This window comes from Bubalus bubalis, chromosome 11, assembly GCF_019923935.1.
Source record: "Bubalus bubalis isolate 160015118507 breed Murrah chromosome 11, NDDB_SH_1, whole genome shotgun sequence".
Taxonomy (NCBI): domain Eukaryota; kingdom Metazoa; phylum Chordata; class Mammalia; order Artiodactyla; family Bovidae; genus Bubalus; species Bubalus bubalis.
The window spans coordinates 15,624,059-15,642,769 of NC_059167.1; the positions used below are offsets into that span (position 1 = coordinate 15,624,059).

Consider the following 18,711-nt stretch of genomic DNA (forward strand, 5'->3'; position numbering starts at 1 on the left):
TGATGCCATCCAACCATCTCATCCTCTGTCGCCACCTTCTCCTCCCGCCTTCAATCTTTCGCAGCATCAGGGTCTTTTCCAATGAGTCAGTTCTTTGCATCAGATGGCCAAAGTATTGGAGCTTCAGCATCAGTCCTTCCAACGAGTATTCAGGGTTGATTTCCTTTAGGGTTGACTGGTTTGATCTCCTTGCAGTCCAGAGGACTCTCAAGAGTCTTCTTCAGGACCACAATTAGAAAGCATCAATTCTTCGGGTCCCAGCCTTCTTTATGGTCCAACTCTCACATCCATATATGACTACTAGAAAAACCATAGCTTTGACTATACAGACCTTTGCTGGCAAAGTGATGTCTCTGCTCTTTAATACTCTGTCTAGTTTTGTTCATAGCTTTTCCCCCAAGGCTTCCCTGATAGCTCAGTTGGTAAAGAATCCACCTGCAATGCAGGAGATACCGGTTTGATTCCTGGGTCAGGAAGATCTGCTGGAGAAGGGAAAGGCTACCCACTTCAGTATTCTGGCCTGGAGAATTACACAGACTGTATAGTCACGGGGTTGCAAAGAGTCAGACATGACTGAGTGACGTGCACTTTCACTTTCTTCCAAGGAGCAAGTGTCTTTTAACTTCATGGCTGCAGTCACCATTCACAGTGAGTTTGGAGCCCAAGAAAATAAAGTCTGTCACTGTTTCCATTTTTTCCCCCATCTATTTGCAATGAAGTGATGGGACCAGATGCTATGATCTTCGGTGTTTGAATGTTGAGTTTTAACTTAGATTTTTCATTCTCTTTCACCTTCATCAACAGGCTTTAGTTTCTCTTCGCTTTCTGCCGTAAGGGTGGTGTCATCTGCATATCTGAGCTTATTGAGTCTCAAGATTCTCCTGGCAATCTTGATTCCAGCTTGTGCTCCATCCAGCCCGACATTTCGCATGATGTACTCTGCATATAAATTAAATAAACAGGGTGACAATATACAGCCTTGACGTACTCCTTTCCCAATTTTGAACCAGTTCATTGTTCCATGTCGGTTCTAACTGCTGCTTCTTGACCTGTGTACAGGTTTCTCAGAAGGCAGGTAAGGTGATCTGCTAGTCCCATCTCTTTAAGAATTTTCCAGTTTGTTGTGATCCACACAGTCAAAGGCTTTAGTGTAGGCTGAGCAATACTCCATTGTATACATAGAGAACTATAGATATAGACGGAGAAGGCAATGGCACCCCACTCCGGTACTCTTTGTCTGGAAAATCCCATGGACGGAGGAGCCTGGGAGGCTGCAGTCCATGGGGTTGCTAAGAGTTGGACACGACTGAGCGACTTCACTTTCACACATTGGAGAAGGAAATGGCAACCCACTCCAATGTTCTTGCCTGGAGAATCCCAGGGACGGGGGAGCCTAGTGGGCTGCCATCTATGGGGTTGCACAGAGTCGGACACGACTGAAGTGATGCAGCAGATAGATATAGATATGCACCACATCTTTATCCATTCATCTGCTGATGGGTGCTTGGGTTGCTTCCATATCTTGGTTATTGTAAATAATGCGAGTATCATTTCAAATTAGTATTTGGGGGTTTTATTTGTTTTCAATAAATACCCAGGAGTGGAACTGCTGAACCATGTGGTAGTTCTATTTTTAGTTTTTAGGGAAATCGCCATACTGTTTTTTTCAATTGAGGCATTGTAGATGTACAATATTAAGTTGCAAGTGTATAGTATATTCACAATTTCTAAAGGTTATAATCCACTTATAGTTATTATAAAATATATTCCCCATGTTGTATATCCTTGTAGCTTATTTATTTTATATAGAATACTTGGTATCTCTTCATCTCTTGTCCCTAACTTGCCCCCCCTCCTTTCTATCTCCCCATCGGTAACCACCAGCTGTTTTTTAAATAATTTTATATTTATTTTTGATTGTCCTGGCTCTTGGTTCCCGCGTGCGGCTTTCCCCAGTTTGCAGCGAGTGGGAGATCCTCTCTAGTTCCGCGTGCGGGCTTCTCATTGTGGTGGCTTCTCTTGTTGCAGAGCATGGGCGCTCGGCTGCCTAGGCTTCAGCAGCTGTGGCACACAGGCTTGGCTGCCCCACAGCATGTGGGGTTTTCCTGGACCAGGGATCGAACCTGAGTCCTCTGCATTGGCAGATGGATTCTTAACCATTGGACTACCAGGGAAGTCCCAACCACTAGTTTGTTCTCTATTGTCTGTGAGTCTTTCTTTTTCATTATATTTACTTGATGTTATATTTTCTTAGTTCCACAAATATAGTATTTGTCTCTCTGTGACTTAGTTCACTTATCATAATTGCAAATAGAAAAATGTCACTCTTTTTTTATGGCTGAGTAGTAGTAATAGTTCATTGTGTATATATACCACATCTTCTTTATCCATTTATCTGCTGATAAACACTTAGGCTGCATCCTTATCTTGGTAATTATAAATAATTTACACTTTGCTGGTATATTTACTTCTATATTTGAATCCTTTTCACATCTTGTATACTTTTTATTCTTCTTAACTTTCTAGTTTATTTTCTTGTTTTACCTTTTATCCGTTATTAGTTTAAATGCTATATTCTTTATATTTATTCTTTTAATAGTTACTCCAAATATTTTAACATATCTACTTACTAAAGTCCCAAATTAATAAGACTCTTTAGTCCCCTCTTGAACAATTAAAGGGCAGTAAGACATGTTAACTCTCATCAACTCCTTTCAAAAGTATATGCTTTTGTTACCTGGTGTTTTGAAGCCTCTCTTTGACTTCCTGTTTAACATGTTTATATTTCATGCTAATAAATATCTAGGTTGTTTGTGAGTATGATTCTCCTGTATACTATTTCTGATGATTTGATCTCACAATATCTTATTTCCCTCTCGGGTTTGTGGTTTTTAAGTGTGAGCTACCCATAATCTTTGTGATTTTATCTATGGAAATTCTTTTGATACCTAGATTGGAGTTTCATTCTTCCAGAAAAGTGTGTGTTTGCTTCTGCCAGTCATCTGGGGTTACCACCTACCTTGGTCCACTGTAAATTAAATTCCTACTTGCAGTATTTTGGACCACCCAAGTAGTATAAATTTGGGCCAGAAACCTCTATAAGGGACAACTTGCTAAATATTTTTAGGTTAAATTAAAAGTCCTTCCTCCATCCAGGGCTAAGGTCAAGAAAGGTATGTTCCCTTGCTGTTACTTCTGCTTGGTGTGTTTATTTGGGATTTACCCTTACACTGCAAGTGTAGCACTTCCGAGGTCCTCACTCTGGGAGATCTCAGATCTTTCTGCCTTGAGCAGGCCCTACTCTACCTCCTGCACTTATCAGAGTCATCAAAAAAGAGACGCAAGGAGACCAAGTCTCAGCAGACACCTGCAGGGTGGAAGATGGCTTCTGTCTTACTTGACTCCCAAGTTTTGAGCTTTCACATCCCTTTTGACCTCTACAGATTCTTTCGTTTCTTGCCTCTGCTCTGTGCATGTAGAAAGCTATTTTTGACCCTCAATGATAAAGCTAACCCCAAAAGTAAAAGTACTAGGTAAGTTAGCAGGATAAAAATTAGCATATAATAATCAACAGCCTTCATATATAAGAACAATAACCAAGTAGAAGACATAATGGCAGAGAGAACCCCACTTACTAGCAACAAAGATTAAATATGTAGGGAATAACCTTAACAAGAAGCACACTGAAGCTATTCAAGGAAAATTTTAAAGCCGTCCTTAAAAGGCACACAGATAGACTTGAACAGTAGAAATACAGCCCCTGTTCTTGGATAGGATGATTCAACATTGTAAAGATATCAGTTTTCCCTGTTAGTTAATAAATGTAACATGATATCAAAAATATCAACATTATTTTTATGGCATTACATGGGTTGATACTAAAGTTTATGTAGAAAAACAAACATGTAAGATTAGGAAAACACTGAGAAATTATGACAGGGGACTAGCTCTCCCTGTACTGTAAGTTTTCCATAATTGAAACAGTGTGGTACTGCGTACAAGCAGACAAACAGACCAATGGAACACTAGAGAAAGTTCAGAAAGAGACACAAACACATGTAGATCCCGGGCTGAATCCTTAACCAGAGAAAGAACGTTATTTGGAAAAGTGGTGAAATTCAAATCAAGTATGCTGTTTAGTTAATAGGATTGTGTCGGTGTTCATTCCCTGGTTTTGATACTCGTATCTTGCCTACGTAACATTAGAAACTGGGAAAAGGGCATACGTCAATTCTTTGTCCTATTCTCACAATTTTCCTTCAGTCCAAAATTATTTAAAAATAAAACGTGTGTTTCTTAAGGTTCTGAATCCCGGACCCGAGAATATAGAGAAGACTGAGTCACAGTAACATGGCACACTAGAAAAAGGGCCACTGGTCGCCACTGTTGGCCAGAAACATTTACCTGGCTTTGCTTTACACAGTTCCAAAGGGTTTAGCTCCCTTTATTTGCTTATAGCATGGTATCAGTAAGATGAAAATTACAGATCAGCACTTAAGTGTGGGCCAGCTGTGTTGTTTCATCCTGTGGATGTTTTCTACAGCCTTGAAACTGCAAAGATTGTGAAGGTCCCTGATCTAAAAAGTGGGAAAGGATCAACACATTTACTGTCACTACTGAGAAATAAAGCCTCAAATGCGTAACTGGTGGTTGACAGCAACGACTCTTACTGAAGAACAGTACTAGGAATTAAGACCATCACATTGTGCTTTAAATTCTACCAAGATAAAATTCAAGTTGAGTAACTTCGGACCGGTATCACCAATAGAGCAAGTAAGGGAACCGGTCAGCCATGGTATAAACTGGTATTTCCAATTAGGTTCAGTGTATGTCCTAAGTATGTCAGTAGCTCTTACAAATAGGGGGACCTGATTATATTTCCCAGAAAAGTAATTAAGGAGGTGCAAAGCAGTTTATATCTCAGTTCCAGTGCTTTGCTCCCACAGTGGGCCTGTTGCTGTAGGGTTTCCATGACTGCACAGAGGACTATCACAGCTCTCCAAATCAACAAGCAAGCCCATGTCCACAGAGCCCTCTATTTTCTGTCTCCTGCCTACCGTTCCCTGCTCCTCTGTATGCTTTATATGTCAGCCTTGCCAAAATTCTTGCAGTGATGGCTTCATCCTCTCTTAACACTTCCTTATCCTTCAAGATCTGTTACAGTATTTTTTTAATCCTCCCTCTGTTCATTTTGAGTTGTCACTTCCTCCTTGCTGCCAAAATACCTTAATATTCTTATCTCAAAGTCAGTCCACATTGTAGTATTTGCTTTCCTCGTCTCTTCTTCAGAAGACCACGAACTTCGTAACAGTAGAAATGCCTTCCCTCTTTGCTCCCAGCAGAATGGTTGGCATACAATGTGTTCTATACACAGCTATGGGGCTTCCCAGGTGGGCCTTAGTGGTAAAGAACCCACCTGCCAATGAAGGAGACATAGGAGACAAGGGTTCGATCCCTGGGTCAGGAAGATCCCCTGGAAGAGGGCATGGCAACCCATTCCTTTATTCTTGCTGGAGAATCCCATGGACAAAGGAGCCTGGTGGGCTATAGTCCATAGGGTTGCAAAGAGTCAGACATGACTGAAGCGACTCAGCAGGCAGCAGGCAGGAATACACATCTACTGATTGAAAGGACATGTATGAAGGCCAAGACGTTAAAGACAGCTATTTGACTCGCAGTTCCATAAGGTTAGCAAGATGTTACAGTCCCTCACTACCTTTACCAACCGAAAGCCATGTTCTCCTGGTTTAGGGGTCAGTTTCGCTTTGGCACACAAAGGACAGTACCTTTTTAGAGCCAGTGGTTTGTTAGGTTTATTGACTTGTGCTCTTGTCACCTTCAAAAACAAAAGGAGGTCAGTGTAGGAGGTGCCACAGAAGCTGGCTGTCTTCTTTCAGGGTCATAAGCACAGAGATTAGACCAGCTCGTGTACAGTTGCTCTCACAGAGAAACAGCCCACCAGAAGCAACACATAAATGAAGTAAAGGAATCTCACCAGACACCCAGCCCTGGGCCCAGAGGCACAAAGTTTATTTCAGATGTACATGCCCACAGTTCATTGGTATTGAAAAAAGGGCAGCATAGGGCATTGGTTGGGAATAGAACCTCTAGCACAAACAGACTTAAATTTGAATTCTGGCTGATACTTAACAGTTATGTGACTGAGTAAGTTAATTAAAACTGTAAGTGTATTTTGCTGCTTTAAAACAGAGACAAAAGTCCCTGCCTTAGAGTTGCTGAGGATTAAGGAAGATGCTGTTTACAAATAGCACATAATACTCAGTAAACAGTCACCATTATTAGGAGGAAGGGGATGATGGGCTCTGAATAGTAGTCTACTGGTCTCCAGCAGAGTGTCTAAGGGACCCAGAATGTCCTGCTTTGTGGCAGCCACCCTCTTCTCCAAAGTCCCTGACGAAGCAGGCTTAGTAAGTTCTCAGTAATGATCTGTTCTATCAGTGAACAGGGCAATGATTCTAGTGGACCTTTGTCATTCCTATCAGCTGTTCAGTATCTAACCTGCCCTCCTGTGTTTGGGGGATTCATCCATACTCAACAAAAGCTAAACATTCCAGATAATCTCATTCTCCCTTCCTGCAGTCAGGACACAGGCACCTGACAACTAATCAGACCTACCTGTCCCAGACTTGAAATCAGAAGCTAGTGATATGAAGAAGCCAGAAACATAGAGAGTCCCTCCTGGTGAGGGTGGAACCCCTGCACAGAGATCCAGAGGCAGCACGCAGTGACGTGGAAAATCAAGTTCCACTTCATCATTAGTAAGGATAATGCCTGAGACGCCAACAAGAAGTTCTCTGAGAAAGGAAGCTCCAACAAGGCACCCAAGGTCAAAAAGAGGTGACGAAATGAGTCTGTCTCATCCCTGAAACTCAAACTAAAATCTTACCAACAGTAGCAGTAAAAATAGACACCTTGAGATGGCTTTCCTTATGGATGATAATTATCAATGAAAGAAAGTGCGTCCCTCCCATCAGTGCTTTAAGCCAGCACATTAAGGCGGCGTGGCAAAGGAACTCATCAGCACATGACTATTCCTGAAGTAAAGGAGGTGAGGGCAGAGGCAGACTTTCAGTCTGTGTTGGATTGACTTACTGACCAGTCTGCCCGTCTGTGGAGGCTGAGACAGTACAGAAGCAGGAGAAAGATGAGGGGAGCAGGGTCAGAAAAGGCAGAATTCCAGAAAGGAAGCAGTTACGTGGTATCAAGACATCAAGAGTGTCTCTTCACGTGTACCCCAGCGCTCATTACAGCATTGTTTCCAATAGCTAGGACATGGAAGCAACCTAGATGTCCATCAGCAGATGAATGGATAAGGAAGTTGTGGTACATATATACAATGGAATATTACTCAGCTATACTATACAGAGTGAAGTAAGTCAGAAAGAGAAACACCAATACGGTATAGCAACACATATATATATATATGGAATTTAGAAAGATGGTAACAAGGATTCTATATGCAAGGCAGCAAAAGAGACACAGATGTAAAGAACAGACTATTACTGGACTATGCGGGAGAAGGCAAGGGTGGGCTGATATGAGAGAACAGCATTGAAACATGCATTCTACCATATGTAAAACAGATGAACAGCGCAAGTTCAATGCATGAAGCTGAACACTCAAAGCTGGTGCTCTGGGACAACCTAGAGGGATGCGGTGGAGAGGGAAGTAGGAGGGGGTGTTCGGGATAGGGGAGGGGGTGCAGGTACTCCCGTGGCTGAGTCGTGTTGATAAGTGGCAGGGGCCACCTGAGTAATGTGAAGTGATTGTCCTCCAATTAAAAATTTTTTTTAAAAAGCGTCTCTTATGTCTCCTGCATTGGCAGGCGGGTTCTTTATCACTAGCACCACCCGGGAAGCCCAAAGATCAACCTAAGGACTAAATTTTAGCAACTAGAGGTCATTGGTGAGCCAGGCAAGAACGATTATAACTGTTCAACTGGTGAGGGTGGCAGCCAGGTTTTAACATGTTTGCTCTTAGCCCCAGGGGCACGTTGGCGGCATAACCTTGTTTTAAAAAGACTGTCCCACCACCACCCCATTCCTGTGTAACTGGCCTGTGTTTCAGTTGAGGGAATTAGGGGGGTTTTGTTTTTTTTTTAATCTCCCCAGATGATCCCAGTGTGCAGCCAGGGTTAAAAACTACTGCTTCAGTGGATTGAGAATTAACAGAAAGTGCAGGAAAGGGCAGTACTTTTAGTGCTAGTCAAGAGGTTCAAAGAGTTGAGGAAAGGTATTTTTGTTTGAAGGGGAAGTCTTTGAAGGTGTTTAAATGCAAAGCTGTACGTGTCAGGAGTGAGAAGTTGTACTGAGCAAGGCATCTGATCTAGGGAGAGGCCCTGAGTGTAGGAGAAGGGATTCTTAGGGGCAGGACAGGCATTTCCAAGACAAAGAGGAGGTGAGGAAGGGTCTATGCGAAGGTGTGTAAGTGGTCTTTCCCCCTCTAATGCTCTACTATCTCTTAGGGGGAAGGTGAGATTCCCAGCTAGGAGTGAAAGGTGGGAACTGAAAGGGTTTAAAATGGTCAGTTTGTGAGAGCTAGTGACAACAGGTGGGAGACTGAGTAAGACAAATATTTAGAGCAGTTCAAGTTATCACCATGATTTGGCGGTGACAGATGTTTCATGGAGAAATACATGGCTCACTGTGGGCAGTGGGGGTTGGGGGGGGTGGGGGGGTGCAGGGAGCAAGGTGTAGAATCTATACCCAGTGAAATGAGTTGACTTACGTCATCAAGGCCGTTGGTAAGTTCTTGGATAATTCCTTTCCTTTTTCAATTAACATTTGCATGAGGGATCTGCAAGGGTCAGAACTCACTTCTAGGGAAAGAAAACATTAATTTTCATAACTTTTTATGTCTTTAAAAATTTTTATACTCCAATACCTTGATAAAACCTAGTAAAACTACCATGTTTAGCCAGAGGTGCTTTTTAACTAGTTTTCAAGATGGAAAAGAAAAATTATGTGATGCTTTAAAACACTACAAAAATTGAAAGATGAGCTAAACAATCTATTATGCATGTGTACTAATCGTGTTTTTTATTTTCTATGTATTATGATGTTTTGACATCTTAAACAAGGTTTCTGGATGGGGAGACTGCCCCTCCCAGGGCTGGCCAGTTCTTAGACCCAGCAAGGGACCCAGCATGCGTCTGATGTGCAAACTAACCAGGTCCGTGGAGACATACCTCCTCCCTTTGACCTGCACATCTCAGGCTGCAATCATCCCAGGCCAGACATCCAGCAACTGGAGCCTACAATGTAGCCTTAAGGACCGGGAATTATTGGGAATTATTCACTAGCCATTCCTAAACTGTTCTCCCTGCCCTGCTTTGCCTTTCCCAAGAAAACCCCCATCAAGGCCCTGGCCTAAAACTATCACTTGCTCCCATCCTCTGCTTCTGACCCAAACTTGGTGTGGCCCTGCCGGGCAAACCATGTCTCTTGTTTCTAGGGAAACTAACATTAGACTTTTCTTTCAGTGGCACGGACCTCTCTCCATGTCATCACTCAGTTGCATTTATAAAGATCCAGGCACAAAACAGGAGCATCGGAGGAAATAGAGAACTCCTCCATAGCTACACATCTTCCCAGAAAGAACTTTGGTTCACAGGCTTTAGTAATAAAAGTCAGACCCAGGCCAATTCAAAGAAATAAAATCTAAAGGAAAAATGGCCATGACTTCATTTCAAAGCTTTAAGATTACTGTCTTCTGAAACACTGACTAGAAGTCAGCCAAAGAAAACATATAACATGCTGTTACTACTGGTCCCCAAGCCCTGTGGAATCACTAGATGAAATGTAAAACAAAGACAACAGCGTGTGATTAACTGGGAACACTGAAAATTGATCTTTACATGCTCTGAAGTACTGAGATTAATTCCCAGCAAAAGACAACCAATAACCCAACAGGTATTTATTACACAATAGCTATGTATTGGAGGTGGGTTCCCCACCCCCTTTTTTTTCATTTTTGTGAGCCACACTTTAAAGGCTTCTTCATTATGATGCTGGAAAATACATGACATTTTCCCATGAAACTAAGATGTAATGAACAGGTATCATAAAATCATGGGTGGCACTATCTTACACAAATCTTACACAGTTTTACTGTCAATGGCGAAAAACAACTTATCACTCACAGACTAAAAATCCAGTTGTATTTTAATCCACTTTTTAAAAGAGCTGTTTTCCATCCATCTAAAAATGGCCTCAATGGCATTTTTCTCCACATCATCCTATCTCAGTATTTCCAGATCTTTCAGGACCTTGAGGGGAAAAGTATGGTAAATAAAGACATTTAATAGTTTCTGCAAAGAACCATACACAAAACATTTCTATACTTATGGAGGAAAGTATAAGAGCACCTCAGAGCTTAGGGGGGATACCAGTATATTAAAACACTTCTTTCCAACTACGGCAAAGCCTGCAGTTCTAACACGTCATGTGGAATCCCCTGGAGGGCTTGGAAGAGTGTTGGGCCTCACCCTCAGCTTCTGATTCAGCCGATTTGGTTGGCAGAGAAATGTGTGGGTGCTGTTGGTCTCAGGGTCCTAGTCTGCTTACCCCATGTGTCTCCTTCTCTTCTCCTCACCTTCTCACTCTGGATCTTGCCAATATTCCTTTCCTTGGTGAACATCTTCAGGATCTGCCCCACTCTTCAAATACTGTGCTTAAAAAATTTATTCCCCACATTTGGCAATTTTACCTAGTGCAGTGGCAGGAAAATGTCTTCTTTGGGCCACTGAGTTTGTTTTGCTGAGCTTCTTACAAACTTTATAATCCACTCTTCAGCCAAGATTATTCGATATCCTTGTTTCTTTTCAACGTTGCTATCTGTAGGCATTTGATGTTCATCTGTTTTGTGACCTTAACGTAGATGAAGGCATCACTGGACCACTTGTGTTCAGTACTAACAGCTGCTGCTGCTGCTAAGTCGCTTCAGTCGTGGCCGACTCTGTGTAACCCCATAGACGGCAGCCCACCAGGCTCCCCCGTCCCTGGGATTCTCCAGGCAAGAACACTGGAGTGGGTTGCCATTTCCTTCTCCAATGCATGAAAGGGAAAAGTGAAAGTGAAGTCTCTCAGTCGTGTCTTTGTGACCCCATGAACTGCAGCCCACCAGGCTCCTCCATCCATGGGATTTTCCAGGCAAGAGTACTGGAGTGGGTGGCCACTGCCTTCTCCAAGTGCTAACAGAATCCACCAATTTCCTCACCTTCTCCCTCTGTGCCAGTTTTCTAATGGGGTAGAAACCCAACCCGAATGCTGTCACTGGCGGTCACTCCACTCACTGTCACGACTAGAGGGGGAGATCAGGAGATAAGGAAATACTGACAACTAAAATGGGCATTAACCAAGGAAGCAGCTGACAGTAAGAGCAATCTACTTCCACCACCCCTCCCACCAACATACGGACCATGATACAGTCTATAAACTACACCCCAAATAGAATGTAGCCACAGCTGCCGGAGAAAGTCACTCTGCTCTCATCCCAGCTCAAGGTAAGGTTCACCAAATATAGAATGCTGAATACGGATTCTAACACTGAGATTTTTACCTAGCCTGATCCCCAGGGAACAAAAGCTTGTGGCTCAGAATCATGTAGTAAAAGCCAAAATAAAGCAAAGACTTGACACGAATCATGCATCACCAGGAGACTTTGCCTTAAGCCAAAGTGGGGAACCCATCACACCAGCCATGACAGTGCTCACCTGGCTTCCTTGCTCAACACTGATCTGTTCGACTCTAGATGACTTCTGTGATAACTCTGCTCCTGTACTTGGAGCATGAAAACTTGCTGTGCTGTGGTCTAGACTGTACTTCTGGTTCCAAAATGCAGCAATATCTCAGATTCATCCATTTGGGATTCAGAAATAGTTTAATTACCTGTCCAAGGTGTTGAGCTGCACTTTGCAAAGGATGCCATAAACATCACCGATTAAGAATCTTTATTTCAGCTCTTGGTCATTTTGTTGCCAAAACAGGTCTTTTTTGCAGCCTGTCTGTACAGCCCAGCAAAACAATGTCACCTGAAATTTCCAATTATGCTTGATTTCTATAGAATTCAAGGCCTATTTATCAAGAACACACCACTCAACAAAGATCATACTCTGCTCCTCCAAATTTGGCACCAAAAACCAGCTACTAATTTCTTCTGAATAGTTATCAAAATGCAACAAAACTTCGGATGCAAATGAAGTTGTTCCCTTTAAAACATTGAATCTGAAATATAATCTTAAATTCCCTTGAACCTGTAAGCAGAACTATCCTTTATGAAAGATGCTCAGGCAAGTAGACAATGTCTTGACTTTCGTCCATTGTGAAAAATACCCAAGACTAGGATCTAGACAGGCAGACTATAGCATGCTGGGATAAATCAGAAACCTGAAATAAGGAAGAACTGGGGGACTCTGCTTCAGTTATTACTTTTGAGCAGATCATACGTATGTGGGCTCAAAAATTATCCTCAAAGGAAGTCAAGCTATCGGGTTTTCTTCCAACAGATTACAAAACTTGATTTTGAAATTATTTTTTTGTTGAAAGGTAACAGATTTTTCTTAATTTATAACATTACACACTTTGTTGTATAAAAAGGAAATTGAAAGCTTAAGACTCAAAATACACTTGATTCTAAGGTTAGTCCTCTGGAATGGACTCACAAAAACAAGCAGAGTAAGTCAGTGAGTCTTCTATAAGCATGCTCATGCAGCAGCTTTAAAGAAGGAGCACAATTTACAACCCTGTGTTGGAAATGTATTTGTGTGCTTAATGGCTATTCTCTTAGGCAATTAATTTTCTTTCCTGCTTATTACATACAGGTAGATATGGCATTTTGGGGCTTCCTGGTAGATCAGCTGGTAAAGAATCTGCCTGCAATGCAAGAGACCCCCGGTTCCTGAGTCGGGAAGATCCCCTGGAGAAGGGATAGGCTACCCACTCTAGTATTCATGGGCTTCCCTGGTGGCTCAGACAGTAAAGAATTCGGCCACAATGTGGGAGACCTGGGTTTGATCTCTGGGTTCGAAAGAGCCCCTAGAAGAAGGCATGGCAACCCACTCCAGTATTCTGGCCTGGAGTATCCCCATGGACAGAGGAGCCTGGTGGGCTACAATCCATGGGGTTGCAAAGAGTTGGACATGACTGAGCAGCTAAGCACAGCACAGCATGGCATTTTGGGGTGCTCCCTGCTGAAAGTATTCAAAATATTCAGGAAAGATTGATCAAGAAAGAGGATATACAGCTTGTCTGGCATACTGTTTCAAAAATATGAGTCTCAGAGTGACTCAGTTCAATTAATGAAAAACAAAAGATTATAACCCAGGACTAAGAAAGTTTGAAAGTCTGGGATTTTAGTCTTGGCTTGATTATGTGATTTGGGGCAAGTCACGAAGTTCTGTGACTATTCTTAACCCTATAAAATGTAAAAGTAGTAATCACCTACCTTTTCATCACAGAAATATTTAAAATGTAAGTAAAGCTGTTCATATAAATTACTTTTAATCACAGGTAAAAAGGAGAATTATTAGGTTATGTGTCATGAAGAAAAAGATGCTACCCAAACTACAGAGGTCTCAATAGGCCATTATCGCAAGACTGATCTCTGCATGAGCCATGGAGCTTACTGCAAAGAAAATACAAGTATTATGTTCATGGATTTCTCCCCGAAATCCAACAAATTCTGTTAGAGATGTGTGCCTCGGGACACTACTGGGACTAAGTAAGAATGCACATATGACAACAAAAAGCAACCTTCATCACTGGAACAACAGAGCAGAACCACCTTATAGTCAACGGACATTGTTCCCTATCCTGGTGTGGGTGCAGCCTAATGGCAAGGAAGTACACGCGCCACCACAGGGCACCTGGGCGGCTCCCAGGGAAGCCGGGCTGGCTTGAGCACTACTCCTCACTCTAATCTCCACCTGCCCCTCGCTCCGCAGGATCCCTTGTTACGGACAACGGCCAGCTTCTCAGTCTTCGATAAAGTGCTGCGTAAACAGCTTCCGGTCCCCTTTTCCCACCAGATTCACACCCACCGCACTGACATGGCCATTCTGTAGCTACCACTGGTGAGGATGACAGTTTTCAAAGGACTACGAGAGTGCGGCCCACCCTTAGGTTCTGTGTGAGAAGAGGCACAATGGCGCTTCCGGGAGAGGAGGCTCTGTCCCGCCAGGTGCCGGAGTGCGCGCTGCTTCAGAGCGCCACCAGGGCAGTGGGCACTTGAGAACGGCTCCTGCGTATTGCAGAGTAAAAGCATTCAATTTGTACCAAAAAAGAGCCCTTCTGCCAACCAGGTCCCAGGATGACAGACACTCTTGATGATACTTTTTTAGAAAGGGTGGTTTTTCTCCAGTAGCTGTAGGCAGTCACGTATTCCTCATTTTGACAAAGGATCATCCAACTTCAGGCATGGCTGTATATATAACTCCACAGGCAGCTAAGCCGTCATAAACACGCCAAGTATAAAGTCATGTTGAAAAGACATTTTTCCTCCCCAAAGTATGGCCCCAAGAAGCCATTATTATAATAGAGTATGAATTTCTGCTACAGGTTATTGACCTATAATACTAACAGTAAAAGTCTCGTTTAGTACATAAAGGCTTACACCATGACATGAAGTATTTAGACACAATCCACCGACTATTTTAAATTCGCTGTACACCTAAAGGACCTTCTTCATTACACCCATCTGTATGTATATGTATAGAGGTCCTCTTTGGGTAGAACACAGACTTTGGAGATGAGGCAACATACAGTGCAGCTGCTGGCGATGCCAACAGGCCATCTAGAAAAACGGAGTAAGTTCCCAAGGCCCGTGCTGCTGGTGGCTCTTCTGAGGCTTCAAGTTAAGAACTTTCTGGATTTATCTTATTGGCACTCTGCTTGAATAAAGACCAGGCTCAAAGGCAAGCCTTATCTCCTGCAAATTAATTCCACACACAGGTCTTAACTCTGTGTTTGGAACTGACTGCAAATTTAGAACTTCCTCAAATGGTATTAAAAGCACTACACAAAAAATACGCAAAAGCAGGTACTGGTTTTTCAAGAAAAACAGGACATATCTGCAAAAAATCAACAGCTCTGTAAACAGAGCTGTAGGTAACTGTTGGGACAACAATAGCAATTTAACATATACAGCATTGGATGACCTTTTTTAAAAAAACTGCTGTCTCAATCCTTTATAATAATAATAAAAAAAAAGATTTGCACAACATGATTTTCTAAGAGAAAGAGTTCACTTCTTTGTTTGAAGAGGAGTCAGTCCGATGGTGAAAGGGCTGGGAATGTCAATTAAGATATGCAAGACAATATAATACAAAGTCTGATATTTGTTTCAACAACATCCAGTCAGCTCCTGGTGGGTGAAATACTGCATTCTAGCTGTATCCAGGGCTCTTTTCCTGTGGCATTTTAAAAGACGTAGCTGCAGCTGAGTCAGTGGCTTTCTCTGCAGCAGAGGTCCTGACCAGCCACTCAGAGTCTGGAGGTCTGGGGGCCTGTGACGCTGCTGTAGCTGACTCCACTGCATCCATGTGAACTGGTAAGGGTGTTACGGTTAAAGTGAGGAGGAAAAAAGTCAGAGAGACGAATTAGAACAAGAGGCATGTCAACACAAAACTTTTGTAATCCTCATATTTTATGTCCTATTAAACCAAGCAGCTACATAGGGTTTCTTTTTTTTTTTTAACCAAAAACTAAAGGCAAGATTTAAGTATGATAAGTATGTCTCCACATCAAGAAATAGGTTTAACTGAACAAATGAATAAATTCAGGAGTACAAATTCCTAATGTACTAATAACCACTTATGAAGCATTTATATGCCAGGAAGTATACTATATAAATACTGTATACTTACAATCTTATTTCTTAATGCACTCTTAGAAATAAGTATTGCCATTTCCATTTTTTGGGTCAGAAAACTGAGGCATAGAGAAAGCAGATAATTCATTCAGAGACACGGCTGTTTAAGCAGCAAGACTCAAACTCATATACTAGACTCCAAGCTCTCTGCTCTTTCTATAATGTTCCATGCCTCCAATATGACGGAGTCACCAATGAACACTGAACAGTAAGGCAAACGGTAGAAAAATTACACAGCCGGGCCATCTGTTTTCAGCACGGACATTAAGACATTCTGGACAGGATGCCACTGCTCGTGCAGGGCTGTCCTATTTCTTTTAGGACACCTACCCTTCGGGACCCTGTCCTTGAATGCTCAAAGCATTCCCAGTCACTGTGACAACCCAACACTGCCCCCACATTTGCAAATGCCCCCTGAGCAGAGGAGTACAACCACCATCACTCTACTGAAAACAAACATACACTAAAATAAAGCAAAACATTAAAAATTTTCATTTTTATCCTGTCACAATAATTCTACTCCCAGGAATATAATCTAGAAAAGTAATTTTCAAATTATGGGTCACAAACCCAATGTAGTAGGTCATGACAAATATTTTTTCCCCCCTTAATGAAAAAGAACAGAAAATATCAGAGGGAACCCAAAGGTTTATTTCAGATTTTACAGGTACACCCAATATATATTCAAACATAAATTTCTTACTGTGAGTTACCAAGAAAAAAAATCGAAAGCTATTACTCTATGGCACATATACAAGTTTTTTACAGGGCAGCAGTTTTCAAACATTTCAGAACCTCAACCCCAGGAGCAAGAAATACATATGACATCACCACCCAAATCTCTCTTTTTCACACACAAGTACGCATGCTCATTCACTCTTATTTAAGTGAAAATAAATTTCATAAAAACTGTACCTACCATTACCCCAAGGTCATCAACCACGGGGGAAAAACTATCTGAGAAAAACTTTTTGTGTTGGCTACATATATATTTTTTTATTATGGCAAAATAGACAGAAAATATACCATTCTACTAATTTCTAAGCATACTCCTCAGGAGCAGTCAGTACATCCACACTGGTGCACAGCCATCGCCACCACCCGCGTCCAGAACTTTTTCTTCATCCCAAATGGAAATTCTCTACTCATTAAACAATAACTCCCCATTCTCCTCCTCCCCCAGCCCTTGGCAACCACCATTTGTTTTTCTTTCTAAGAATTTGATTTGTTTTAGGTACCCCTTATAAGTGGAATCAAATCGTATTCATCCTTTTGTGTCTGGCTTCTTTTCCTTAACACACTGCCTTAATTCATATTGTAATGTGTGTCATAATTTCATTCTGATAATGAAAGTTTTCAGGTTGAATAATAATATGTTGAATGTATAGATCACATCTTGGTTATCCACTCATTCAGGGATGAACATTTGGGTTATTTCTACTTTTGGACTGCTGTGAATAATGTTGCTATGAACAATGTTGCTCTGAACATAGGTGTACAAATACCTATTTAAATCCTTGCTTTCAATTCTTTTGGGTGATATATATCCAGAAACAGAACTGCTGGATCACAGGGTAGTTTTATGTCTAAATTTTTGAGGAACCACGAGATCTTTACAGTGGCTGCACTATTTATATTCCCACCAGCAATACACAAGCTTTCCAATTTCTCCACATTCTTCAAACAACGCATGCTGTTTTTTTGACTTTGTTTGCTTGTTTTGATACAGCCATCATAAGAACTGAGAAATGGCCAAGAAAAACTTTTGCGTATGTTTGCCCACAGAATGGTGCAATACTTTCCCCAGTAGCATAAACCAGCATGAGAATAAGAATCTGATTATGATTATCATAAGAATATGATTGAAATGTTTATCAAGAATGACTAACTGTAATATATTCATCATGCACAGAAATGGAATACTATACATATGGCAATAATGAATGGATTCTGGTAGGATAAAATGTGAATGGAATCAAGAACTAGGTGAAACTTGTAACTTATAAAATATGACATTCCATTTACAGAAGCTTCAAAAACATGTAAAACTAGACAATATACTGCTTAGAGATACATGTATCTGTTGTCAAAACTATTTGAAAACAACAAAGAATGACAAATAATTAACCAAAAATATATATTAGGAAAATATATTCCCACTCTCCTTCATAGAGTGGGAAGAAAATTTTTTAAAAAGACATTCTTTTTTTTCCTAAGGGAATCTTTTTGTTTGAATATTTATTTATTTGACTGCGCCAGGTCTTAGTTATGGTACTTGGGATCTTGGGTCTTCGCTGCAGCATGCGGTATCTTAGTTGCAGCATGCGGTATCTTAGTTGCAGCATGCGAACTCTTGCAGTTGTGGCATAAAAGATCTGGTTCCCTGACCAAGGACTGAATCCAGGTGGAGTCTCGGCCACTGCACCACCAGAGAAGTCCTGATGCTCTTTTTTGTAAAGTAGATGGTGGGTACATGGATACTCGTTGTATTGTTTTTCTTTACACCACGTATATATTCTATAAACGTTCCTTTGCGGACATTCAATATTCATTTTCAAAAACATTTTTAACTTTAAAAAATATTTAAACCTAATTAAAAGGCATAGTAGGCAATAAGAATCTGCCCCATGACTCCTGAGACAAGGGCCAATCTAAAATGGAAGTACTGAATCCAATCCCAGGGTTAGAATAATATTGAGAATAACTCTGTTTTAAAGATTCTATTCACTTAATTCATACATTAAATATCTAGTGAGATTGTCCCATGTGTGGAGTGCTGTGTTCTAGATGCTGGGGGCACAGCAGTGAGTAAGACAGGTGAAA

General features: G+C 41.5%; 1 protein-coding gene across 14 annotated transcripts in view; it reads right to left on the reverse strand.

Annotated features, from left to right (window-relative positions):
* Positions 1-13,232: 13,232 nt before the first annotated feature.
* GPATCH2L (G-patch domain containing 2 like) overlaps positions 13,233-18,711 on the reverse strand; it is a 58,303-nt gene continuing 52,824 nt past the window's right edge. For 8 of the 14 annotated variants that reach the window (XM_044924714.2, XM_044924708.2, XM_045162019.1 and 5 more), the window contains one exon: positions 13,233-15,564. In XM_044924714.2, coding sequence (XP_044780649.2) covers positions 15,404-15,564 — 161 coding nt within the window. In that variant the 3' untranslated portion in view covers positions 13,233-15,403. The remainder of the gene's footprint in view (positions 15,565-18,711) is intronic. The other 6 variants (XM_044924716.2, XM_044924713.2, XM_044924717.2 and 3 more) reach the window with 2 other exon arrangements.